A 22,538-nucleotide genomic window follows, 5' to 3' on the forward strand; every position below is an offset into this window, starting at 1 on the left:
TTCCAGTGAACACTGAAAGATCTGACACACCAGATAAACATCACAACCTGCTGAACCTCCCTGGCTCAGACGCAGCGTCTCATCCACTGGCCTCATACATGAGTGTGTCCTTTGAGGCTGCTGCATGACTCAGGGTTTGCAGGCTTGACCCCAGAGATGCCCTTAACATGACAAATGGTGTTAGCGTTTGCATTACCAGCAGTCAAGACAAAGGGCCTCTCTAATTTTACTTTTTATTTTGCTTTTTATTTATGGACACCCTGTAATTTGTGCAGATATATCAGTTCTAAAAAAAATATATAACAGTATACTTTTTTTTCAAGACCATTCCACATAATGGCCTACAACACATTCAACTTTTTCTTTTTTAACAAAGATTATGTTTTAATATGTAGTGGTATTTAAGCTTTTGTTTCTTCTCAATGAGGTAACAGAGTTTCATTTAATTTTAACTTCATACATTAACTTCAGAAGTCCAAGGTTGAATAGTAAAGAAACCGAATGGCCTTTATATTTAATATGTGTAATGGAAACTTGTGGTTTCCTTTGAACACCTCCATCACACTTTGATCAGTGACCAATGTCTGCAAAGATCTCTCACAGGTAAAACAGGAAGCCCACAGCAGCAAATGAATGTGTTATATCTCATATATGTATGAATGTATTATGTTTTTCCAGATTATCCAGGCGGTTGTGGTGCTTTATCTTAATATGTGTAAGTGTAGTTTTTTACTATTTAAACTATTTCAGTTGTACAGCAGAAGTAGACTGTGAAACTGTACCTCTGCACTGTAAAACATTTTATGATCAATAAGTTATGACATGTTTTTACATTGCTTTAACTGATCAAAATAAGTTTAGCAATTTTCAAATTTTTTATATGTTATACAAGATTCAACTGATTTTTGTAAGTCGGTTCAATGTAATTTAATTTTAAATGACTTAAACATCCAAGTTTGTTGTATTTGAGTGACTTTTTTTTTTCATTATTTTTGGCATTAAATGTATCATCCTTTAACTCTACAGGTGAGATCTTGTTCTTTAGCTGAAATTAAATTATTTCTGATTTTTAAACAAGAACATAAATTGACTGTACTGAACTTGTCAGTTGATTAAAATGAAAATTATTAATATGAATTACTTGATATATTTACTAGGAGTGTAACAATATATTGTGTCACAATATATCACAATACAAAAATGCAACAATATGTATCGTCTATAGTTCACCCAAAATAACTTTCCGTGCAAGGAAATAAATTCAAGTTCTCAGATTTTTAGTGTCAGTACTACATTAATGTTGAATATAATGTATAATAATGCAATGGGGGAATATGTGTGTCCTGATAATGCCAAATGTCTAAAAAGTGGCCTACATTATTTTAAAATATATCTAGTGAGTGGCAGAGTGCAAGCATATTTGTTTAAAATAATTCTGTATTTTCAGCTTCAGAATCATGACTCTTTTTATTCTGGTGTTTTATTCACCATTGTCCTGTGCATTGTGTTATCAGCACAAAATCCAAACCTATTCATTTAAACCCACAATGTAATATCAAATGTATCATTTTAATCAACAGTACATTTTTTGTTAACCCTCTACCATGTCTCGGAATAATATCGTATCGTGATATGTATCGAATCGTGGGATGAGGGTATCGTTACACCCCCAATATTTACATTGAGTGTGCATATAAGAGTGAGTTTTAGTCATAAAATGAATAATAATCATAACTGCACTGTTCTGTTTGTTTTTCAGCTGTAAGTCCAACAGAGAGTTAGATTGCAGTTGTCATCTTTCAGTGCAACATTGTTGGAATATGTGGTGTGGATCATATGTCTCTGCATCAGGATTAGACAAGAAAAGGGTCTGTATTGCAATATTTTGTATTATATATTACATTTGACATATCTTTTCAATACTTTCTTTTACAATCAATCTTTTCTGTACTCCTATAACCTCAACTATTACTTCTGTAAATATAGACCATATTTTGACATATGATATGAAGAGCAAAGAAATAAGAAATAAAACATTATGCATATTAGACATTGTTTGCCACTATCTTCTGTAGAAAGAGTAATGTCATTTGATTACCTTAAACATGATGCTTACAGTAAAAGTACGAGTAATGCTTTCAAGAAATTACCTTTCAAAACAGGAGTAATCGTTACATTTTAAACCCAAAAAAAAAACCTGAAAGGTAAGTGCTTTAACTAACTGTTCATTTATAATAGGTAAAAAGGCAGATCTGGTAGTCCTTAATCACTGATAAATAAAAAATGATTTATATCTTTGTCTATTTATAGCTTTATCTTCCATTCCCAGCCGGCCTCATAGAAACCACATGTCCATCCATATTGAAATTCCTGATCCAGAGGTAAAGTAAACTTTTTGTACTTATCAAATCTCTGTTTGAAAGACTTTTTCAAAATACAAAATTTTCTAATTTCTAGAAACAAATGTTTTGGAGAAGCTTGTCATTTGAACCTGTCAATTACATCACAAAAACTGCTACTTATGTACTAAAATCACACCATAATGAGAGCTTTCATTTTAACAGATTTGAAAATGTGTCCAATAAAACAGTAATTTCAAACTTTGCACTAACTTATTTTATCTATTTATTTATTTATTTTACAGAGTCATACATCCAGTTTTTGAAGCTAATCAAGATCAAATCCTGAGGGGACAGTGATGCCCAATAAAAGACAATCATTCTCAAATGAATCCTGGTAAAAAAAATAAAAAAAAGGAAAAATTGGCCATATTCTACAACTCTACAAATATACAAATATAGAATCTACTTGTCAACTAATTAATATTTAGCAAAAATTAATAGTAATAATTGTAATAGCTGGACGATGACATCATTTTTTGCAGAACTGCTTTATAGATGAAATGAGCTAATTTAATAACGGATGATCTTTCCAACGGAACTAAATCAACACTGAATTGACTTCAGCTGAACAACAGCAGAAATGCATCATTATTTTCCTGTTATCACTGTAAAGCTGCTTTGAAACAATCTGTATTGTATAAAGCGCTATAAATAAAGGTGACTTAACCTTCAATTATGATTCATAATAGTTATAATATGTTCCATCAAGAGGATTGCAATATGTATTTTTTGGGGGCGGGGGGATAACAAAATTAGATGCAGTAAAATAATTTGCAAAAAGTAAGACACTGCAAGTAAATGAATTACAAAAAAAGTGTAGCGCAACTTACATTTTCTGTCTAATAAATTCTAGATATTTTTGTACTCAATAATAGAATGGTCAGTGGGGTTTTGATTTGGTTGAAAACACTGTCTTGAGGTGTTTGTCTTGAGGTGAACACTGTCCCCATTCCTTCGGACTCTTCTGTTTTTTCCCTCCTTAAAATACAATGCAGCATAACTCAATTCCACTGCATCATGGTCCTATGAAAGCCACAGAAAGAAAGATTCGATTAAAGAAAAATTTGAAAAAGTGTGTGTGTATGTGTGTATACATGTTTTTTTATTCCGGACTTCACCCTGAATGCACACATGAGGACTTGTGTCACCGTGTAGACCTAAATTGAGGTCCCCATGAGGAAACAAGCTTATAAACCAGAATGCTGTTTTTTTTTTGAAAATGTAAAAATGCAGAAAGTTCCATTTCAAAAGCTACTCTCAATGCTGCGCTTGATTTTAAGCTCTATGGGGGAAAACGTCTTCGTTTGACACGCCAAAAAATGTGGCTTAAATAACCTCTGATGATGACGTCATCGGAATGCACACGTCAGAGGCTATAAATAGACGTGTGACAGGTGCGCTCTTCAGGTTTTTTTGTCTCCAGTGCCGCATTGTGTGCCGTGTGTGCTATTCAAACCTCTTCTCAAACTATCCCTTTAGCTAGAAGTTAGTTTTGTCAGGCAGGAATAAAGCCTTTCTCGCTCTCTTTCTCTACAACGAAAAGAAAAGAGTTGAAAAAAAAAGAATCATTTTGAGAGAATGGCGAGTGCAAGCACTGTGAGTTGCCCTCCATTAAAGTGCTTCATGCTCGTCTCACATATCGTGAGTCGATCTGACTGAGGAGCGGGAGATGGGTCCTTCCCTTTCTCTCCTTCTCTCTTCAGATCGCGTTGTCCTTCCGTCCGCTGCTGAAGCACGCCTGTGCACTTCCTCAGAGCGGGCTGAGGATGTAGGTTCTCTGGCTGTTAAAAATCGAGTTCTTCCATTCGGCCTAGTCTTATCACCCCGCACATACACAAAACGTGTGGATGCTGCTTTGGCTCAATTGCGATGCCAGGACATCCCCATTTTAAATTACATAGACGACTGATTGATTTTGTCCCAGTCTCAAAAGCTTGCGCTCCAACATCTGATGTCGTCTCGTCTTGTGTATCTGGGTTTAAGACTCAATGCCAAGAAAAACATTCTCTCTCCGGCCCAGAGAACTATGTATTTAGGGGTTGTTTGGGACTGTTACCATGCGGGCACAACTGTCTCGCTCACGTGTCGAGTCCATCTTAAACACTCTGATCGGTATTAGGCTAGGTCAGGAAATTACTTTCCATCACTTTCAAAGAGTTCTAGGTCTTATGGCAGCTGTGTCCACAGTGATACTTCTGGCTCCGAGCCAGGGGATTTCGTCCAAGGGCTAATCCCCAGAGGCAAATAAGGGTAAGGGCACACGCAGAATACTTTGTTTCCTTTCTAAAATCCATGCTTATGATAAGCGCACGCGCTGAGCGCTTCGTCCACTTTCTAAAAGTTCCTGTCCCTCAGGGCGATTTACATTCCCAGAAGCATGAATGTGGGAGCAGATCTATTGTCCAGAAATGGGGATTGGAAGCTCCATCTCGTGGTAGTCAATCAGATCTGGGAAAGATTTTACGAAGCAGAGGTGGACCTCTTCGCTTCACAAGAAACAGTGCAATGTCCCCTGTACTTCTCGCTGACTCCTCCAGCCCCCCTGGGTCTGGACGGCATGGCCCATACCAGGAAGCGTCTAAACACATTTCCACCGATCGCTCTGCTCCCGAAGGTCCTGGCTAAGGTCCATCAACAAGGGTCATGCATGCTGATATACATGCTGATAAGGGTCATGCTATTGCTTATATCACCTCGTTGGCTGACCAGAGTCTGGCTCTAGAAATAATATCTCTTCTTGGCGGCTCGCTGTGGGCGATACCGAACAGGAGGGATCTCCTGTCTAAGGCACAGGGGACGATTTTCCATCCCCGACCCGAGTTGTGGAATTTTCATGTTGGGCCCCTGAGGGGGACCGGCTAAGAGATGCTGGGCTTTCAGTGGATGTAATAGAGACCATTCCGAGTGCTAGGGCTCCCTCCACTAGAAGAATGTAGGCCCTTAAGTGGTGTGTCTTTGAAAGGTGATGTACTATACATCATGCAGACCCGGTCCACTGCCAGATTGTTTCAGAGCTGGAGTTTCTGCAGGAAAAGCTGTCAGCAGGCACATGTCCTACTACTCTCTGAGTATCTGTGGCCGCCGTTTCAGCTTGCCATGCTCTGATTGACAGGGTTTTAGTGGGGAAACACCCTCTGATCGCCCGTTTCAACCCCTTTGAACCACTAGAGTCAGCGCCGGTCAAGCTTCTGACTCTACGGATGTTTTTCCTTATGACTATCTCGTCACTAGAGAGGATAGGGCATTTGCAGGCTCTGTCTTTTTTGCCATCCTGCTTAGACTTTGCCCCTGGACTGGTCAAGGCTATTTTGCACCCTCACCCGACTATCTTCCAAAAGTTCCATTTTCGACCGCACATCCGGTCATTCTTGAAGCCTTCTGTCCTCTGCCATTCACTACGCCGGAGCAGGAGACACTCAACTTCCTGTGTCCAATTCGTGCTCTTCCGATTTATGTCCACCGCAGTAGCCAGAAGTCAGAGCAGCTGTTTATTTGTTCTGGGGGCCGCCACAAAGCCAAATGTGTCACATTGGGTGAGGGATGCTATTTCTCTAGCCTATGAGGTGCGTGGTCAAGCTTTGCCTCTAGGCGTTAGGGCTCATTCTACCAGGGGGGTTGCATCCTCCAGGGCTTTAGCAATAGGGGCCCCCTTGCAGCAAGTGTGTGATGCGGCAGGCTGGTCCTCTATGCACACATTTATTAGATTCTATAGTTTGGATTTTCACGTACTATTGGCTGTCACGTCCTTGAGTAGACTTGAGTAGACGCACACACAACACAACCTTGAGGGGTCCAGACACCTCCATTGTGGCAGCATTGGTATTCTTGTTCGCCATAGTGCTTAAAATCATGCGCAGCATTGAGAGTAGCTTTTAAAAGGGAACGTCTCGGGTTACTTGACTGAAACCCTGTTCCATGAAAAAGCGGGAACGAGCTGCTGTGCTTCATTGTGCTCACTGAGATCGTGTTCAGGACATTCTTCAGACAAAATTACCTGATGAGCGTACCTGTCACACGTTTATTTATAGCCTCTGATGTGCATATTCTGAAGACGTCATCTTCAGAGCTTATTTAAGGCAAATTCTTTAGCGTGTTTGCCACACACGGGTTCACAACCGGTCAAACGAAGAAGTTTTTCCCTTATAACACTTAAAATCAAGTGCAGCATATCGTTCCCGCTATTTCAGGTAACAGGATTACAGTCAAGTAACCCGAGATATTTTCTGTGAGGGGTTTAGAGATAGGGTTAGTGTAAGGGGAAAGAATATACAGTTTTACAGTATAAAAACCACATGAAAACCCAACGTACTGTATGTAATGTAATGTACAATTTGTACAAAATTTAATTAAATTAGAAAATTAAAATTCAATAATTGCATAATAAGAAAGTATCGGTAACACTTTACAATAAGGTTCCATTTGTTAACATTAGTATGTTAGTTAACATGAACTATAAAATACTTCTAAATTATTTATTAATCTTAGTTAATATTAACCTCAACATTTACTAATACATTATTCAAATCTAAAGTTGTATCTGTTAATATTATTTAATAGACCTGACTGAGCTAACAATAACAAGGAACAGTTGTCCTTTTATTAACTAACTAACTAAATAACTAACGTTAACAAATATAAAAAAATACTGTAACAAATGTATTGCTAATTTTTAATGTCAGTTAATGTTTATTTTTCAATGTCAGTTAATGCATTAACTAACATTAATTAATGGAACCTTATTGTAAAATGTTACCATATTATCTTATTAAAGCTGCAGTCCGTAACTTTTTTAAGTTAAAAATAATCCAAAATAATTATATTTAAAAAAACATATTCTGCCAGTGGTCAAAACTATCTGCTTGCCATAGCTAGATTCAAAACGGTTAGCTTGTAATTATGATTTTAATTCCAGTGGTACTGGTGGGTTTCCGCGGGAGATTCGAGCATGTTTTTGCGTCATTATGTCACACCCGTACACATAAAGAAGGAGTTTCGGCTAGCCGGCTATACTGCGCGTGACGAGATGTTTAGATGTATAGGCTTTTCTCGCAGCACTTTACATAATTAAACTTATGGCATCCAGAAAGATCCAAACAACAATCATCAGTGTCAACTGGAGATTCAGCAGTTATAAAACCCAAAAGACTTCGTACTTTGGATTTAAGGTGGCTAGAGAAAGAGAAAGAAATCGTCTCATGCGAACACAAGGATTTAAACATCGGCGGGGCTTTTGAAAAGTGCGTGAACTCCGTGTTTTGAAGGGGTTCAAAACGGAAGAAGAGACGGCTTTTTTCTGCTGAACAAGTAAGACATTTCAATAGTTCAATCGTGTAACAGTACGTTTTCTTAATTCACACAGTTATGGAGTTTCCTTTCTCGTTTTGCTATCATGGAGAATATGAATTCTGAACTACACAGGTAACCATAAAACACATTAAATGTAACAGTAGTCACGCAATGCTGATGTTGTTAACATGAACAATTTGAGAACAAAGTAGGCTATAATTTGCACGGTTGCTGTAAATCGCGTTGATTAAATCTAACGAAGCTTATCATGTCGAATGCTTTTTCCCCCTTAGTTGGTCAGAACAAAAATGGATGTTACTTACTTGTTCAGAAGACATTTTCTTATGAAAATTCTTATGTTGGTCAAACTTTCAAAAAGTGAATCTGTGATTCTGTATGACAGTATCCACACAGCGCGGTGACTGACAGCAGCACTTGCCTCAAAGCACTGTGTTCATCCGCGCTGTTTCATGCCGATTTACAACCCACGTAAAGATGATAATTCCGCGAATCACTGAGGTTACAGATTTCGAACAGAGAGATGGCGACAAAGAGGAAAAGCTACGGACTGCAGCTTTAAATACATGAAACAATTAATCAAAATTAATTTATGATGCACACCTGACTGGTGGTGGGGTGTTCTTTTTCAGTGTCTTTTAGCCTTTTTTCTGGTTGAAAGACGAAAAACATATGTTATAATGGAAGCCTATGGTATAAAAAAAGATTTGGCCAGATATAAATAAATAAAAAACTTTGCACCATGTGGTAATATCTAAATAAAGATTTTAATAGGTCAGATCAAATGCTCACCTTTGTTGCAGTAATATTTTTCCTTTTTATGACTTAAAATAGCTTGTGCAGTGATCACAACCACACAGACACCCAATAACACACCCAAGATCATCACCAGAGGATCCACTGGCTTTACTGTAGGACAGTGAGACAAAACACATTGTGTAGTATGTGATCTGATGTACATTTATCATTTAAATTACATATTTAAAATACTTGCATGAATATAATATTACATGCATTTAAATATAACGTTTGCTTTTTGGTATACACAGACATTCCCCATATTTTGTGAATTGCCATAGAGAGATGCTCTCTATTGTTTTCTTCGTCAAAGTGCACGTGCAAAAAAAGATATTCTTTAAAAAGAGCAACTCAACCATTTATTATGAAACTAAATATTATAATGTTCCCTACAAAATATTAAAATGCCTGAAAATAAAATAATTAGGCACTTACCCATATTTAATTTTGTCCCATTTCCAAACAGAATTTTTCCACAAGTGACTACAGCACAGTAATAAGTGCCAGTGTCCATTTGGCTGACTATGTTCTTGGACAGACTGAATGTGCAGTTCAGAGCAGAATCAGTCTCACAATGATTACTCGGATTCTGAGTGTAGAGGATTTCTGGTTTTCCAAATTCAGATCTGAACCAGAACATTCTGATATCTGCGGTGTTGTATTCAGACAGCACAGAGCACATCAGGGTCACGGTGTCTCCAGAGTGGACCGTCTCTGATTCGGGATGCTGAAGAACAGACACGTTGGATTTATATTGGTTGTTTTGTGACCCTAAATAGACATGGAGACATTTTATGCAGAGGACTATATCTGAAATATACAAAGTCACATGTTAAATCAAAGGTCTTATTTTTCTGATGATTTTAGAATATAAAATAATTTAGAATATAATATTGCAAATAATCGTATGTAACAAATAATCTCTCAAATAGACTCTGTTCATAGTGTCCAAATTTATTTGTTTACTGTGGATTTTTTTTCCCTTAAAATAATGGTTGTAAGAAATACAATTTTATTCGATTCTTCAATAAATTTGCTCGAGGATAAAAACACAAACCTTTTAAAGCTAAATATGTGCCTTCAGCAAAAATAGTTTCATACTTTCTCCAGCCACAGTAATACATTGCTTCATCAGATGAAGTGACATTTGAAATCGTTAAATGACATTTGCTTGAGTCTGTCTCAATGCTAAAACGTGAGGATTCCAAAGTGTTGAAAAAATTAGGGTTTTTGGCTAATTTCTGCACCATTGCAACTGCTTGTGGTTGGTGTCCAGAATTTTGCTTGTACCAAGTAATTGGATCACTGTGGTCTTTCAGAATAAAGCAATGCAGAGTAACATCGTCCCCAATAGAGACCAACATTACTGGATCAGGTTGAGAAACAACCTCTGAATGTGTTGAGTCTATAGGGAGAAAAAGAGTAAATAATAAAATAATGTTAATTCGTCTGTATGAAAAAGCTTTACATATTAGTCTCATACTTCAGAAAACCAGGTCATTGTGAATACTTTAAAACATGTATTCCATCTTAAATTTAAATTTAAAGTATTTTTAAGTTTATAAAGCCCCAAAAGACTTAAACTATGGAATTAATTTATGAGATGCTTAACATTCAATTTTTTTCAATAGGCAAATAAATACAATAGGCAACAACAACAAAAAATGTTTAAGGTAATAAATTCTTTGAATAAAATCATTGCGGAGGACAAAATTATTATGTAGAAAAGCTATTATTCAGGGATAAAATAGCATTTAAATAAGTATCTGAAAATAGGAGGTGACTTAACATTGTCTATTAAAGAAAATCACTGACAATCAAGTAATGCATTTAGATATAGTCTACACTTACACATCTCACTTAGAAGCATGACAGAAATCCAAATAATCATCATCTTCACCGCAGTCTCCGGCTTGCCTTGATAAACTACTGCAAGATTATACTGTAGTGTACACTTCTGTGTCTTTCTTTTTGTGACATCACAGACTTCCTGTAACCTTTTCTTGAAAACATTTTCATAGACCACAACAATTTTTCATAGTTCAATACAATGTTTTTAAACTATGTATAGTTACATTGTAATAAACATATAATTAAATTGTATTAAATGTATAATAACATTGTAAAAAATGTATAAAAAGACTGTAACAAATGTATAATTACTACTTTTTTTCAAAAAGAATCGATACTTTTCAAAAAAGAATCGTTACTTTTTCAAAAAGAATCGCTACTTTAAAAAAAAAGAATCACTACTTTTTCAAAAAGATTAATGTAACAAAATAATAATGTAACAAATGTATAATAATAATGTAATAAATGTATAATAAGACTAACAAATGTATAATTACTTTTTACAATACTTTTTCAAAAAGAATCGCTACTTTTTCAAAAAGAATCACTACTTTTTAAAAAAGAATCACAAATTTTTCAAAAAAAAATGTAACAATAATAATGTAACAAATGTATAATAATAATATTGTAAAAAATGTAAAATAAAACTCTAATAAATGTATAATTACATTGTAATGAACGTATAATTACATTGTAAAAAATGTATAATAACACTGTAATAAATGTATAATTACATTGTAATAAACGTATAATTACATTGTAATTAATGTATAATAACACTGTAATTAGGGCTGTCACGATGTTAGAATTTTCACACCACGGTTATTGTGGCCAAAATAAAAAATGTTGGTGGCTACACATTCTGCAGCGCCGTGTCGCGTCTAGGACAACTCGAGGTATCGCACACCGGACGCGCACTTTCTCAGTTTATGGCCAGCAGTATTCTTATGTTTAAGGACATTATAAAATTAAGATGATGTCTGTACTATGTTATGATTGTACTGTACAATAGCTGGGTTTCAGTCACGTGAATGATGACGCGCGAAATTCAGATGGAGGGCAGGGAGTGAAGAGTGCAATGGACAAGATAGAGGAAAGTCCGCACTGTACTTTACACGCTATTACAAGAGAAAGATATAAACAAAAAGTCAAACATATGTTGGATGTGATCCTTACGTTATGAAGAGGAGCGATTTTTAACTGAATTGAAAGAATTTCCTGCCATCGAGGCGGTAGATATCAGCAACTACCTCGTCTTACAGACATACTTTGACTTTACAAAGTTCGGAAACGTTACACGTTACACAAACATAGCCACTTAAGTTGTATTAACTCATCTTTGACGAAGTGATCGCTGCACACACAGGGCATTTTCCTATTCGGCTCCTCCCGACCGCATACGTACACTGTAAAAAAATTGCTGTAGTTATGCAGCTGTTTGCCAGTAACTTACTGTAGATTTAAATTGATGTATATTTACTGGCAACAGTTTGTTCAAAGTTAAATGAACATTAAACATTACCAAGTATTTGCCTTTACAGAATAAAATGATAAAATAACAATCTAATGCAAAGCATTCTGGGAACCAGAAATCTTCATCAACCTTTTTCTGTTTTTTTCCTTCAGATTTTGGTTCCCAGAATGCTTTGCATGAGGCTGTTATTTTAGTTTTATTCTGTAAAGATAAAGACTTGTTAATGTTTAATGTTCATTTAACTTTGAACAAACTGTTGCCAGTAAATAACATCAATTTAAAACTACAGTAAGTTACTGGCAAGCAGCTGCCAGTAATACTGTAATTTCTACAGATTTTTTTTACAGTGTAGGTTTGCAAGCCGTTTTCCCTGACTTTTTCGGTCAATTTCTTGCATTTTCCCCCCTTATGAACAACAACTTTTGGTACACGATAAAAACTCCTCGTGGTTTGATCGATTTAAGTTACCACACTGTAAAAAATGATTTCCATGATTTGTTAACACAACATATTTTATTTTGTCAAATCAACTTAGATTCACTAATGTTGTTCAGATAACAAAACATTTTTAGTTTAGGTTGATTAAACTAATGGCTTGGTGGCAATGCACTGATATAAAATAAAAATATTAGTTGATTGTACTAATAGATAGTTCACTCTAAGTCTTAATTTTCCCTGCGCATGCGCCGGACGCCCGAGTGTAAACAACAGACGACACTTGAAAGAGAAGGCGCGATTTTCTCTTCAGCTGCTTCAGAAGCAAGGAAACAAGACTGTTTATGGTAAGTAATTTTAAAATGCAATGTATTTATAGACTGGTTTTGTCTAAGGGTAATGAAATTTATTTCCTAGGCAGCGAAAAATCAGAAGATGGTTTAAATCTAACGTTATAAGTAAGTTAATAATTTTGCCTCAGAAATTCCAGAAGTTTCCATTGAGGTTATTTGAAAGTTAGTGTGTTTCTTATGTCATCTTTTACGTTACGGTTTAGTTAGGCTGTTAGTGAAGCGATTCAACCTTAAAATAATCCCGATAAATAATAATAGTTTAATCATTTTTCATTTTCGTCGTGATTAAACGAATGGCCGTGCTGCTAACGTTAACGCATTCAGGTTAAGTTGACGTTTCCTTTAAGAGAAGGAAACGGCAATAACGTTAAGTAATAGAGATTGAACTGTTATACTTATGTTTCTGAAGCAATAAGTGTTCAAATGAATCTTTTTATGTAATATTTCAGACTTGTTGAGCTTTGAACATGTTTGCCAATTAACGTTACACGACGTATCTTGGACCAGACCTGGGGAAGGAGCCATTTGCTTCTCTGCAAACTTAGGCTGTTTATGGTAAGTAATTTTAAAATTCAATAATATGTCTCTATCACAACTGGTTTTGTCATATTAATTTAATGTATAGGCGGGGAAAGGTCCGAAAATAGTTTAAATTTATTATAATTTTGCCGATTTAATTTTTTCTAACCACCTTACAGCACACACAAATATTTATTTTTAATCTTCTCTTTTATAGAACATTTTGCTTAGAACACATTTTTTTTAACAGATAATCACTATAAAATAGAACTATATCAATTACTACTGGTGTGGGAAATTCACACACATCTAAAGTGCAGTGTTATGGAAGAACCATTTCTTTTCACAGAAAAGAGAAGAACTGTTTGAGAAATATAACTTGCCATTGATGTAAGTTACAAGTGATTGCAATAGGCCTGTGTGTGTGAGTGTGATAAATATCTTTATAGTGCAGTGCAAGGCTATATTTATTTTATTTTTATTTGTTATTTATATATTATTTTATTGCCATTACCTGTTTTTCATACAGAAGTTTAGTTTGCTAAATATATCAAATATTTTTTAGTTGGATATTGGATGTGAAAAGGAAATGGTTCTTCCATAACACTGCACTTTAGATGTGTGTGAATTTCCCACACCAGGAGTAATTTATATAGTTCTATTTTATAGCGATTATCTGTTCAAAAAATGTTCTATGCAAAATGTTCTATTAAAGAGAAGATAGAAAATAAATATTTGTGTGTGCTGTAAAGTGGTTTGAAAAAATGAAATCCGAATCGGCTCAAATCGGTATCGGCAGGTCAAACTCAAGGAAAAATCGGGATCGGGCTAGAAAATTGTAATCGGTGCATCTCTATTATTTACCGAGAGACAGGTTTATCTTTACAAAAACATGGGTTACTTTTGTAATACAGTATTGCCTTGAATTATAAACTGAAAAAGTGACCCAAGTATTGAGAAATGTGTCCTAGCAATTGTTAAAAAAAACTAAACTGTAATATTCTAATTGTGGGTCTGCTATTTTACTAGATTGCTGCAGAATTTCGACGCATAGTGTCCACAGACCTTAAGACGACCTTTTTCCATGGGCTTGATGAGTACCTGAAAGGATTTTTGCGGTTGTACCAAGCCAAAGACATTGGAGAACTCAAGAGCCTGATTCAATCTCTTGAAGATGATGTGAGTATATGTGAATTTAATTTAGAATTAGAAAAATGGTTCCAGTGTCACATGCCTGATTAATTAAAATTTCTATGCAACGCAACTTGATTTTGGCCTCGGTGCTCAAGGTCCGAGGCTATTGGCCCCCTCCCGGCACGCTGTTTGCCCTGGGTTGCACTGGCCTCACAGTGGAAAAGTGGCTTATGACTACTAGTTTTTATTTAAAGGGTTATTTCACCCAAAAATGAAAATAATGTCATTAATGACTCACCCTCATGTCGTCCCAAGTCCGTAAGACCTCCGTTCATCTTCGGAACACAGTTTAAGATATTTTAGATTTAGTCCGAGAGCTTTCTGTCCCTCCATTGTAAATGTATGTACGGTATACTGTCCTTGTCCAGAAAGGAAATAAAGACATCATCAAAGTAGTCCATGTGACACCAGTGGGTTAGTTAGAATTTTTTGAAGCATCAAACATACATTTTGGTCCAAAAATAACAAAAACTACGACTTTATTCAGCATTGTATTGTCTTCCGGTTCTGTTGTGGATCCGTGTTCAGTGCCGCCGCTGACGTAAGACACTGCTGACGTGTGTCTGGTGCGTCCGTGTATTCGGGTTCAAATAAATATGGCTGGGAAAAAAATGCAAGTCTTCCTCTGTGTGGAAATCCTTAGACATGTTTGCGAAGATTGTTTTGTTTCCAGCGTGCGTCTCCCTCAGACTGTAAACGAAGCTCGGGCGCACCAGACACACGTCAGCAGCGTCTTACGTCAGCGGCGGCACTGAACGCGGATCCACAACAGAACCCGAATACCCAGGTGAAAAAAAAATTCACTAAAATACATTTTATTTAAGTGCACTTAGTACACTTCCATAATGTACTTAAAGTGCTCTATTTTCGCGCACTAATTTTGTACTTAATATACTAAAAGCTTAACTTTAGTACTTCTTAAGATAAACTTAAGATCAACTAAGTGTACTCAACTGTGCTATTTTGACACACACTGAAGATGAACTTAAATATATTTTTAATATACCATTTCAACCTTTAAAAAAATGTATTTTGTTAACACTTTTAGTATATCTAAAACCCATTTTTAATGCATTTTAATTGTACTAATAAATTATTTAAAATATAATAATGATATATTATAAATATATATATATATATATATATATATATATTATACTTAAGGTGTATTTCTTTGTCAAAAAAAAGTACACTAAAATACATTCTTTAAGTGCACTTAGTACACTTCCATAATGTACTTAAAGTGCTCTATTTTCGCGCACTAATGTTGTACCTAATATACTAAAAGCTTAACTTTAGTACTTCTTAAGATAAACTTAAGATCAACTAAGTGTACTCAACTGTGCTATTTTGACACACACTGAAGATTAACTAAAATATGCTTTTAACATACTATTTCAGCTTTAATTTTTTTTATTTTGTTATCCCTTTTAGTACAATTGAACCCATCTTTAATGCATTTTTAAATACACTTATAAATTATTTAAAATATAAGAATATATAATATATACAAATCATATTTATGTATTGCTCACATATTTTTTATATAGTAAATAATTTATTTCAAATATATTTTAACTATGTTAACAGTACCTTTATAAAACAATTAAATAATGGTTTATTTAAAAAGTAGTCAAGTACACTATTACTGTGTTATCAGTAGCATTTTCTGCCTCATTTATGCTAAAATTATACTTGATAAAATTATATTTGATAAAAGTAAATGTAATTCATGTAAATGTAAACACCCATAGTTTAAAAGGATACCACACAATACAGCACAGGTAGGCTATGTAATGTACAAACAAACAGCATCGCTTTCTTGAAAAACACTTTAATTTTTTGAGACGTTATTCACGAACAAGTCCAAACAGACCTTATAGTAGAGGCGGGGGGAAAAGAACACAAGTAGCAAGCTTAAACTAAAATTATTAAACTACAGCATACAGTAGGCCTACGTATCTTAAATATGAACAAAACACGATTTTCTTTTCTTTTTTAAATTTTACAATCCTTTCCCAAACAAACCTTAGGGAAAAAACAACAACAAAAAACAACCAACAACAACAAATAACTTAACAGTGTTTTTTTCCACGACACAAACCTTTCGTTATTGCATTTTCTAACAAGGGTAATAAAGGCAAATATTGGCTAAGAGACCCTTTTCACAGTCCGTGTGTCATCATATCTGATTTGTAATGTAAAGGATGGCTACATTAGCCTACTAAAGAATTCCGTTAATCTTCGAAAGAAAAACTGAGATATTGTAATGAAACCCGAGAGATTTATATCCCTCCGATAAACGATTCACCAAAACTGTTCACGTTTGAAAAAGTTAATCGCAAAAAAAACATCACCTACATATGAATCGCGTGGTTTCCTCCAAGTCCTCTAAAGAAACACGATCGCTATTATACTTTAAAAGTTTAAATGTAGACTTCTAAATCTAATCACATTCAAGGAACATACGCACAGCAACTGAAGCTCGAGTGAAATGAGCTCATAATCATAAGAACCAATCACAGCCGTTCAACGGCTCTGGAACCAATCAGGACTAGTCACAGGTGTTATGCATATTGTTCAAATTTAAACAAGTTCAACATCTTTTATGAAAACATTTAAACATCTTTGGAAAATGTATCTATGATGCATTTCAAATAATATGATGTTAAAATCCTTGTGGGAATTTCAGTTGTATAAATGTATCGTAATGGACAACAGCCTTTTAAGTAGCCTTTAATCAAGTAAAAGTGAACAATATTAATTTTAAGTAGGCTTATTGCAATGCTTAATAATAGTTGACAAATGTTTATAATACATTATAAGTTGGTACATTATAAATGTAATTTTCCCCCCAAAATATTAAAATGATAAATATATAAATATTAAAATATACTGCAGTAGGCCTAAGTGTTTAAAAAGTACTTTAAACATACTAAAAGCTTAACCATTTTGCTATGTTCTTACACAAAGAGCAACATAAGTATGTTTTCTTTAAATACAATAAAACTTCACAAAAATTGTATGATTTAGCATATTTCTTAAAAGTATAATTAAGCATATATTTATTAGTGCATTTGTTAGAAATATATTAAAATTATGCTTGTGTTTAGCATATTTCTTAAAAGTATAATTAAGCATATATTTATTACCAATGTACTTATAGTGCATTTGTTAGAAATATATTAAAATTATGCTTGTGTTTAGCATATTTCTTAAAAGTATAAATAAGCATATATTTAATACCAATGTACTTATATTGCATTTGTTAGAAATATATTAAAGTTATGCTTGTGTTTAGCATATTTCTTAAAAGTATAATTAAGCATATATTTAATACCAATGTACTTATAGTGCATTTGTTTGAATATATATTAAAATTATGCTTGTGTTTAGCATATTTCTTAAAAGTGTAATTAAGCATATATTTATTACCAATGCACTTCTAGTACACTTGTTAGAAATATATTAAAATGCAAAAAAATTGCACTAAAAATACATTTAAAATATCAATGGTATTTAATATACTTTCGCAATTACACTTAAGTACTACTTAAGTAAAAATATACTTTTAATTAGTGTATTTATAGTGCATCATTTTTACAGTTTTCTTTAGCACAAAAAGTAAGAATATACTACAAATATACTTTCTTGTATTTAAGTGTTTTTTTAGTGCACTCAAGTACACTTTTTTTTCACCTGGGTACACACACACACACACACCAGACACACGTCAGCAGCATCTTACATCAGCGGCGGCACTGAACGCGGATCCACAACAGAATCCGAATACACACACACACACACACCAGACACACGTCAGCAGCGTCTTACGTCAGCGGCGGCACTGAACGCGGATCCACAACAGAACCAGAATACACACACACACACACACACCAGACACACGTCAGCAGCGTCTTACGTCAGCGGCGGCACTGAACGCGGATCCACAACAGAACCGGAAGACAATACAATGCTGAATAAAGTCCTAGTTTTTGTTATTTTTGGACCAAAATGTATTTTCGATGCTTCAACACATTTCTTATAAGATCTCGTGAATAAATGTTGATTAAACAGCATCTCTCCTGCAGCCTGACAGGCAGAAAGAATCGTGCTGTGATCACGAAAGATGTTTCCCATTAAAATACATTAGTTTAAAAAAACGTGCGGATGTCACGAAAATAACGAAATAAACGTGCCCGTGTCACGAATCAATAGATTAAATTACGTGACCATATCAGGAATTGCCGTGAGACTGGGTTGCCGAATCAGGGTTTCGTTGATTGGTCGGTTCGGGAACAAATCACACAATCACACAGTATAAAAGTTTTGTCAACGCATTTTCATATCGTGGGTTTTTGTGAGAGGAGTTTGGTTTTGAGATAGCGGATTTTTGGTGATATAGTGACATTTATAGTGCGATTTGTTTAGTTATATTTAGGATTTAATTTACATTTACACATTGACTTAGAGACACACAGAGTACATATAGTGACACATTAATAGATGCATTGATAGAAATATATATATATATATATATATATATATATATATATATATATAGATTAATAGATAGATACATATATTACAGATACATATAGATTATTAGATAGATAGGCGATAGATAGATAGATAGATAGATAGATAGATAGATAGATAGATAGATAGATAGATAGATAGATAGATAGATAGATAGATAGATAGATAGATAGATAGATAGATAGATAGAAATGGAGGCTCCACAGAAGAGATGCCGTACATCTGTGGTGTGGGAGCATTTCCATTTGGAAACCCCAAATAAAGTGAGATGTGTGTATTGTGATCGGCAGCTAGCCTACTGCAACAATACATCATCCATGATGCGCCATTTGAGGAGCATTCATCCTGCCATTCTGCAGGGTGCAGAGGATGGTAGTGTTCCCCCTGTACCAAGGCCTGCTACTGACATCCTGCCAAAGCCCTGGATGCTGAAAAGCACATCACACTGGAGTGTGCTTCACTGATGCGTTCAAACACAACTCCTGGTGAGTTTCAGTCTATGTTATCTTATGTAATGTGATTCATGAAATTTATACTTCATATGTGTTGTCAGTTTATGATTTGTTACTAATTGCCGTTTTCTTTTAATTCAGAACCACAAATGTCAACATCAGGCCCATCATCATCAACACCAGTTGAAACACAAGACAGTTTATGGGAACATTTTGACAATCGTATCCGTGAGACCCAGATGATACACAATCCTACAGCTGATGCCACAGTGGAAGTGAAAAAATACCTCAGCGATGCGTTTTTGCCCAGAACTCATGATCCTCTAACTTACTGGAAAGAGAGAGCAGTAATCTTTCCTCATTTGTATGTCCTAGCTAAAAAATATCTTTGTATGCCAGCAACAAGTGTCCCTTGTGAGAGAATTTTTTCAAAGGCTGGAGAAATTATCTGTAAAAAAAGAAGTAGGCTGAGTCCTTCAACAGCAGAGAAATTAATATTTTTGAATAAAAATCTATAAGAAAGGGAGACATTGTGGCTTGATTTATTTTTATTAATATTCATTTTTCATGACCAAAATCACATTATGCAATGTGAAGAGACTACAGGTTACAAGCTTCATATATTACAAAAATACAATAAAAAAAAAAAAAAAAACACATTTTTTTATTAGCTCTTTGTAAAGGTTGTTTCAGATCAACACCTGCAAGTGACCACTAGGTGTCACCGTGGAGACGGGTTTCGGATTGATTCGAAGCCTCGAAACAAAATGGCACATTTGCTTCGACTGTTTCATTGCTTCACGAAGCCTCGATCTGCCCATCACTAAGTCTCAATACTCTTAACAGTCTCAACTCACAAACTTTCTCTTTCAAATCAAACAAACAAACGGCTACTCAGTCTCAAAACTCTTAACATTCAAATCACAAACTCTCTCTCTGCTCAAAACACAATATCTCCCGACTTCCTGTAAAGGAAGTGATGTCTCTTTTTAAAACAAGCTGCACCAATCAGGATCGAGCAGCAATCATCGTGCAGGAACCAATCAGATGGGCGTTCCAATCATCCTGCAGGAACCAATCAGACGATGTTCCTAAACAGACACACTGAGAGACTGACAAAACAACAGAGATAGCAAGATACAAACCATAGGGTCGTAACAATAGTTAGTCAGGATCAAGCAGGTTGTGTTTCCGCTCTTTTTCTCTCGCTGCCAGAATACGGTCTCCCGTGAATTTGTGGAAAGTTTTGATAAGATTTCGTGAAGATACTGGACAATGAGTGTTTTGACACCATGCAAGTAAATTTTTTCATCATAGGTTTTTTTCGGTTTCTGAGTTGGGTGTGTACGTCACCAAATCTAACTTTATATTACCTTAATCACTGTCTTGTTGGCTAAAACATAGCACCGTTTTGAAACATGTCAGCAACTCCTAGCAACTGTTAGCTAGGCTTACAATATTTTTTACACAACGGGGTTAGTTGTAGCACAGTGCCGCCAACTAAGCCGCCAAGTGTACAATGATAATCAAATGAAAACAGGGAGCCACACAACTTTTCAGGTTTGAGTTTTTATTTATATATTTAACTTTGTTGGACTTTCACAAACAATGTTGGAATTAAAACATTTTTAAATTTAGTTTACTATGCATTGATCACTTTATTAAAAAATATAGCCTGTTTTTAATGCAATAAACCCTTTAAAATTGTATTACCGTATTTTCCGCACTATACGGCGCACCGGATTATAAGGCGCACCTTCAATGAATGACCTATTTTAGAACATTTTTCATACATAGGGCGCACCGGATTATAAGGCGCATAAGATACTGCAGTCAAACGTTTGACTGGGTTTGCGTTATGCATCCACTAGATGTCAACAAATGTCAACAAAAAAGTCAGATAAAGTCCAACTTTATTAAGCTTTCTGACAACTCCGTTCACTCCCATGGTAACGTTGTTCAAACGTTAAAGGAAAACTCCGGTCAATTTTAACATTGAGCTCATTTTTTGTAAATTTGGAGTGCTGTCAGTACAGATAACAACGACATAAACCGGTGTTGCCTACACCGTGTTATCCTCTTTTTAAAATTTGCACCCTGTTGACTTAAACGGGACAAGTTTTAAACCTGCTTTTAGCCTCTTAACAACCTTAATGTGTCATTACAAGTGCACAGCCATGTGAGTGAACACGGTGAATCTGACTCCAGTAAATGTGAAAGATATGAATAAAAATGATGTTTATTCAGCCAGCTCACATACCCGTATTTTCTTCCTGTTTTCGGTCGAAGTCCACCGTAGGCGATTGTCGAGTGCGCGCGCGCGATCATTGGTAACTAAGCAACAGTGGAGACTCAGACTGTCAGCCGATGACGGTGCTGTGTGGTGTTCTGAGAATATCAGCTCAAATGGGTAGTTCATCCGAATCAGATGTTGAACACACGGAGGAGGTTTGATCGCGCGCGCGCGAACTCGACAATCAACTACTGTGGACTTCGACCGAAAACAGGAAGTAAATACGGGTATGTGAGCTGGCTGAATAAAGAGATTATTCCTGCCTTCGTGAAAGCTCGGATGACAGTTGAGACTGATATATCAGCCCAGGCATCCACGATCCATTGGCAGATAGTGGCGTAAGTCGCCCGGCGCTGTCTCCCCGTCTTGCTGAACGTGTGTTCACCATCCATATATAAGGCGCTCCGCATTATAAGGCGCACTGTCGTTTTTTGAGAAAATTAAAGGCTTTTAAGTGCGCCTTATAGTGCGGAAAATACGGTATTATTACTGTTATTATTATCAATAATAATAATTTTGCATGCAACTGCCACACACAAATGTAATTCAATTGCAATTACAATATTTGATGATTTTATTTATTGCTTGCAAAACTGTGCAGCCCTTTCATATCTCTATCCATGATATTGATCCATAATAGAAGGATGATTGGATGAGGGATGGATGTATGGATATCTTACAAACGTTATTAACGTGGCTATAATTCTGGATGATTATTTATTTATACACTTATTATTCATAAGTATGCAGTGTCATAGCTACATCTCTGACATTTATAACAAACCAAACCGTTTGAAAATCGGTAGAAAATTTAGCAAGTTGGTTATTTAAAAAGTACATGCACCATTAAAACACAATGTTATGAGTGAGCGAGCTGCCTGTGACAAGATGGCCACCAGGTGCAGACGTCAACCTCCATTGGCC

General features: G+C 35.4%; 1 protein-coding gene and 1 long non-coding RNA gene across 2 annotated transcripts; one reads left to right on the forward strand and one right to left on the reverse strand.

Moving 5' to 3' along the window:
• Positions 1 to 8,291: 8,291 nt before the first annotated feature.
• On the reverse strand, positions 8,292 to 10,421 carry nitr13 (novel immune-type receptor 13). Its single transcript, XM_056270320.1, has 5 exons — positions 10,356 to 10,421; positions 9,562 to 9,909; positions 8,940 to 9,275; positions 8,499 to 8,615; positions 8,292 to 8,356 (listed from the first exon to the last, which is right to left on the reverse strand). Exons 1-5 carry the CDS (start codon positions 10,396 to 10,398, stop codon positions 8,292 to 8,294), a joined length of 909 nt encoding a protein of 302 aa, XP_056126295.1. The 5' UTR covers positions 10,399 to 10,421.
• Positions 10,422 to 19,273: 8,852 nt separating this feature from the next.
• Positions 19,274 to 19,847, forward strand: LOC130103926 (uncharacterized). The gene is made up of 2 exons (XR_008809416.1): positions 19,274 to 19,354; positions 19,463 to 19,847. It is a non-coding gene; the product is annotated as an uncharacterized LOC130103926 (long non-coding RNA).
• The last annotated feature ends 2,691 nt before the right edge of the window (positions 19,848 to 22,538 follow it).

The sequence above is a fragment of the Rhinichthys klamathensis genome, unplaced genomic scaffold (assembly GCF_029890125.1).
Source record: "Rhinichthys klamathensis goyatoka isolate OS25496 unplaced genomic scaffold, OSU_Roscu_1.1 h1tg000301l_1, whole genome shotgun sequence".
Lineage (NCBI taxonomy): Eukaryota > Metazoa > Chordata > Actinopteri > Cypriniformes > Leuciscidae > Rhinichthys > Rhinichthys klamathensis.

Excerpts from the sequence above, each read along its gene's own strand:
- nitr13 (XM_056270320.1), bottom strand. The coding sequence starts at position 10,398 with ATGATGATTATTTGGATTTCTGTCATGCTTCTAAGTGAGATGT. Across the intron at positions 8,616-8,939 it reads TGGGACAAAATTAAATATGG|TAAAGCCAGTGGATCCTCTG; the intron begins GTAAGTGCCTAA and ends ACTGTCCTACAG. Across the intron at positions 8,357-8,498 it reads AAAATATTACTGCAACAAAG|AAAAAAGGCTAAAAGACACT; the intron begins GTGAGCATTTGA and ends TCTTTCAACCAG.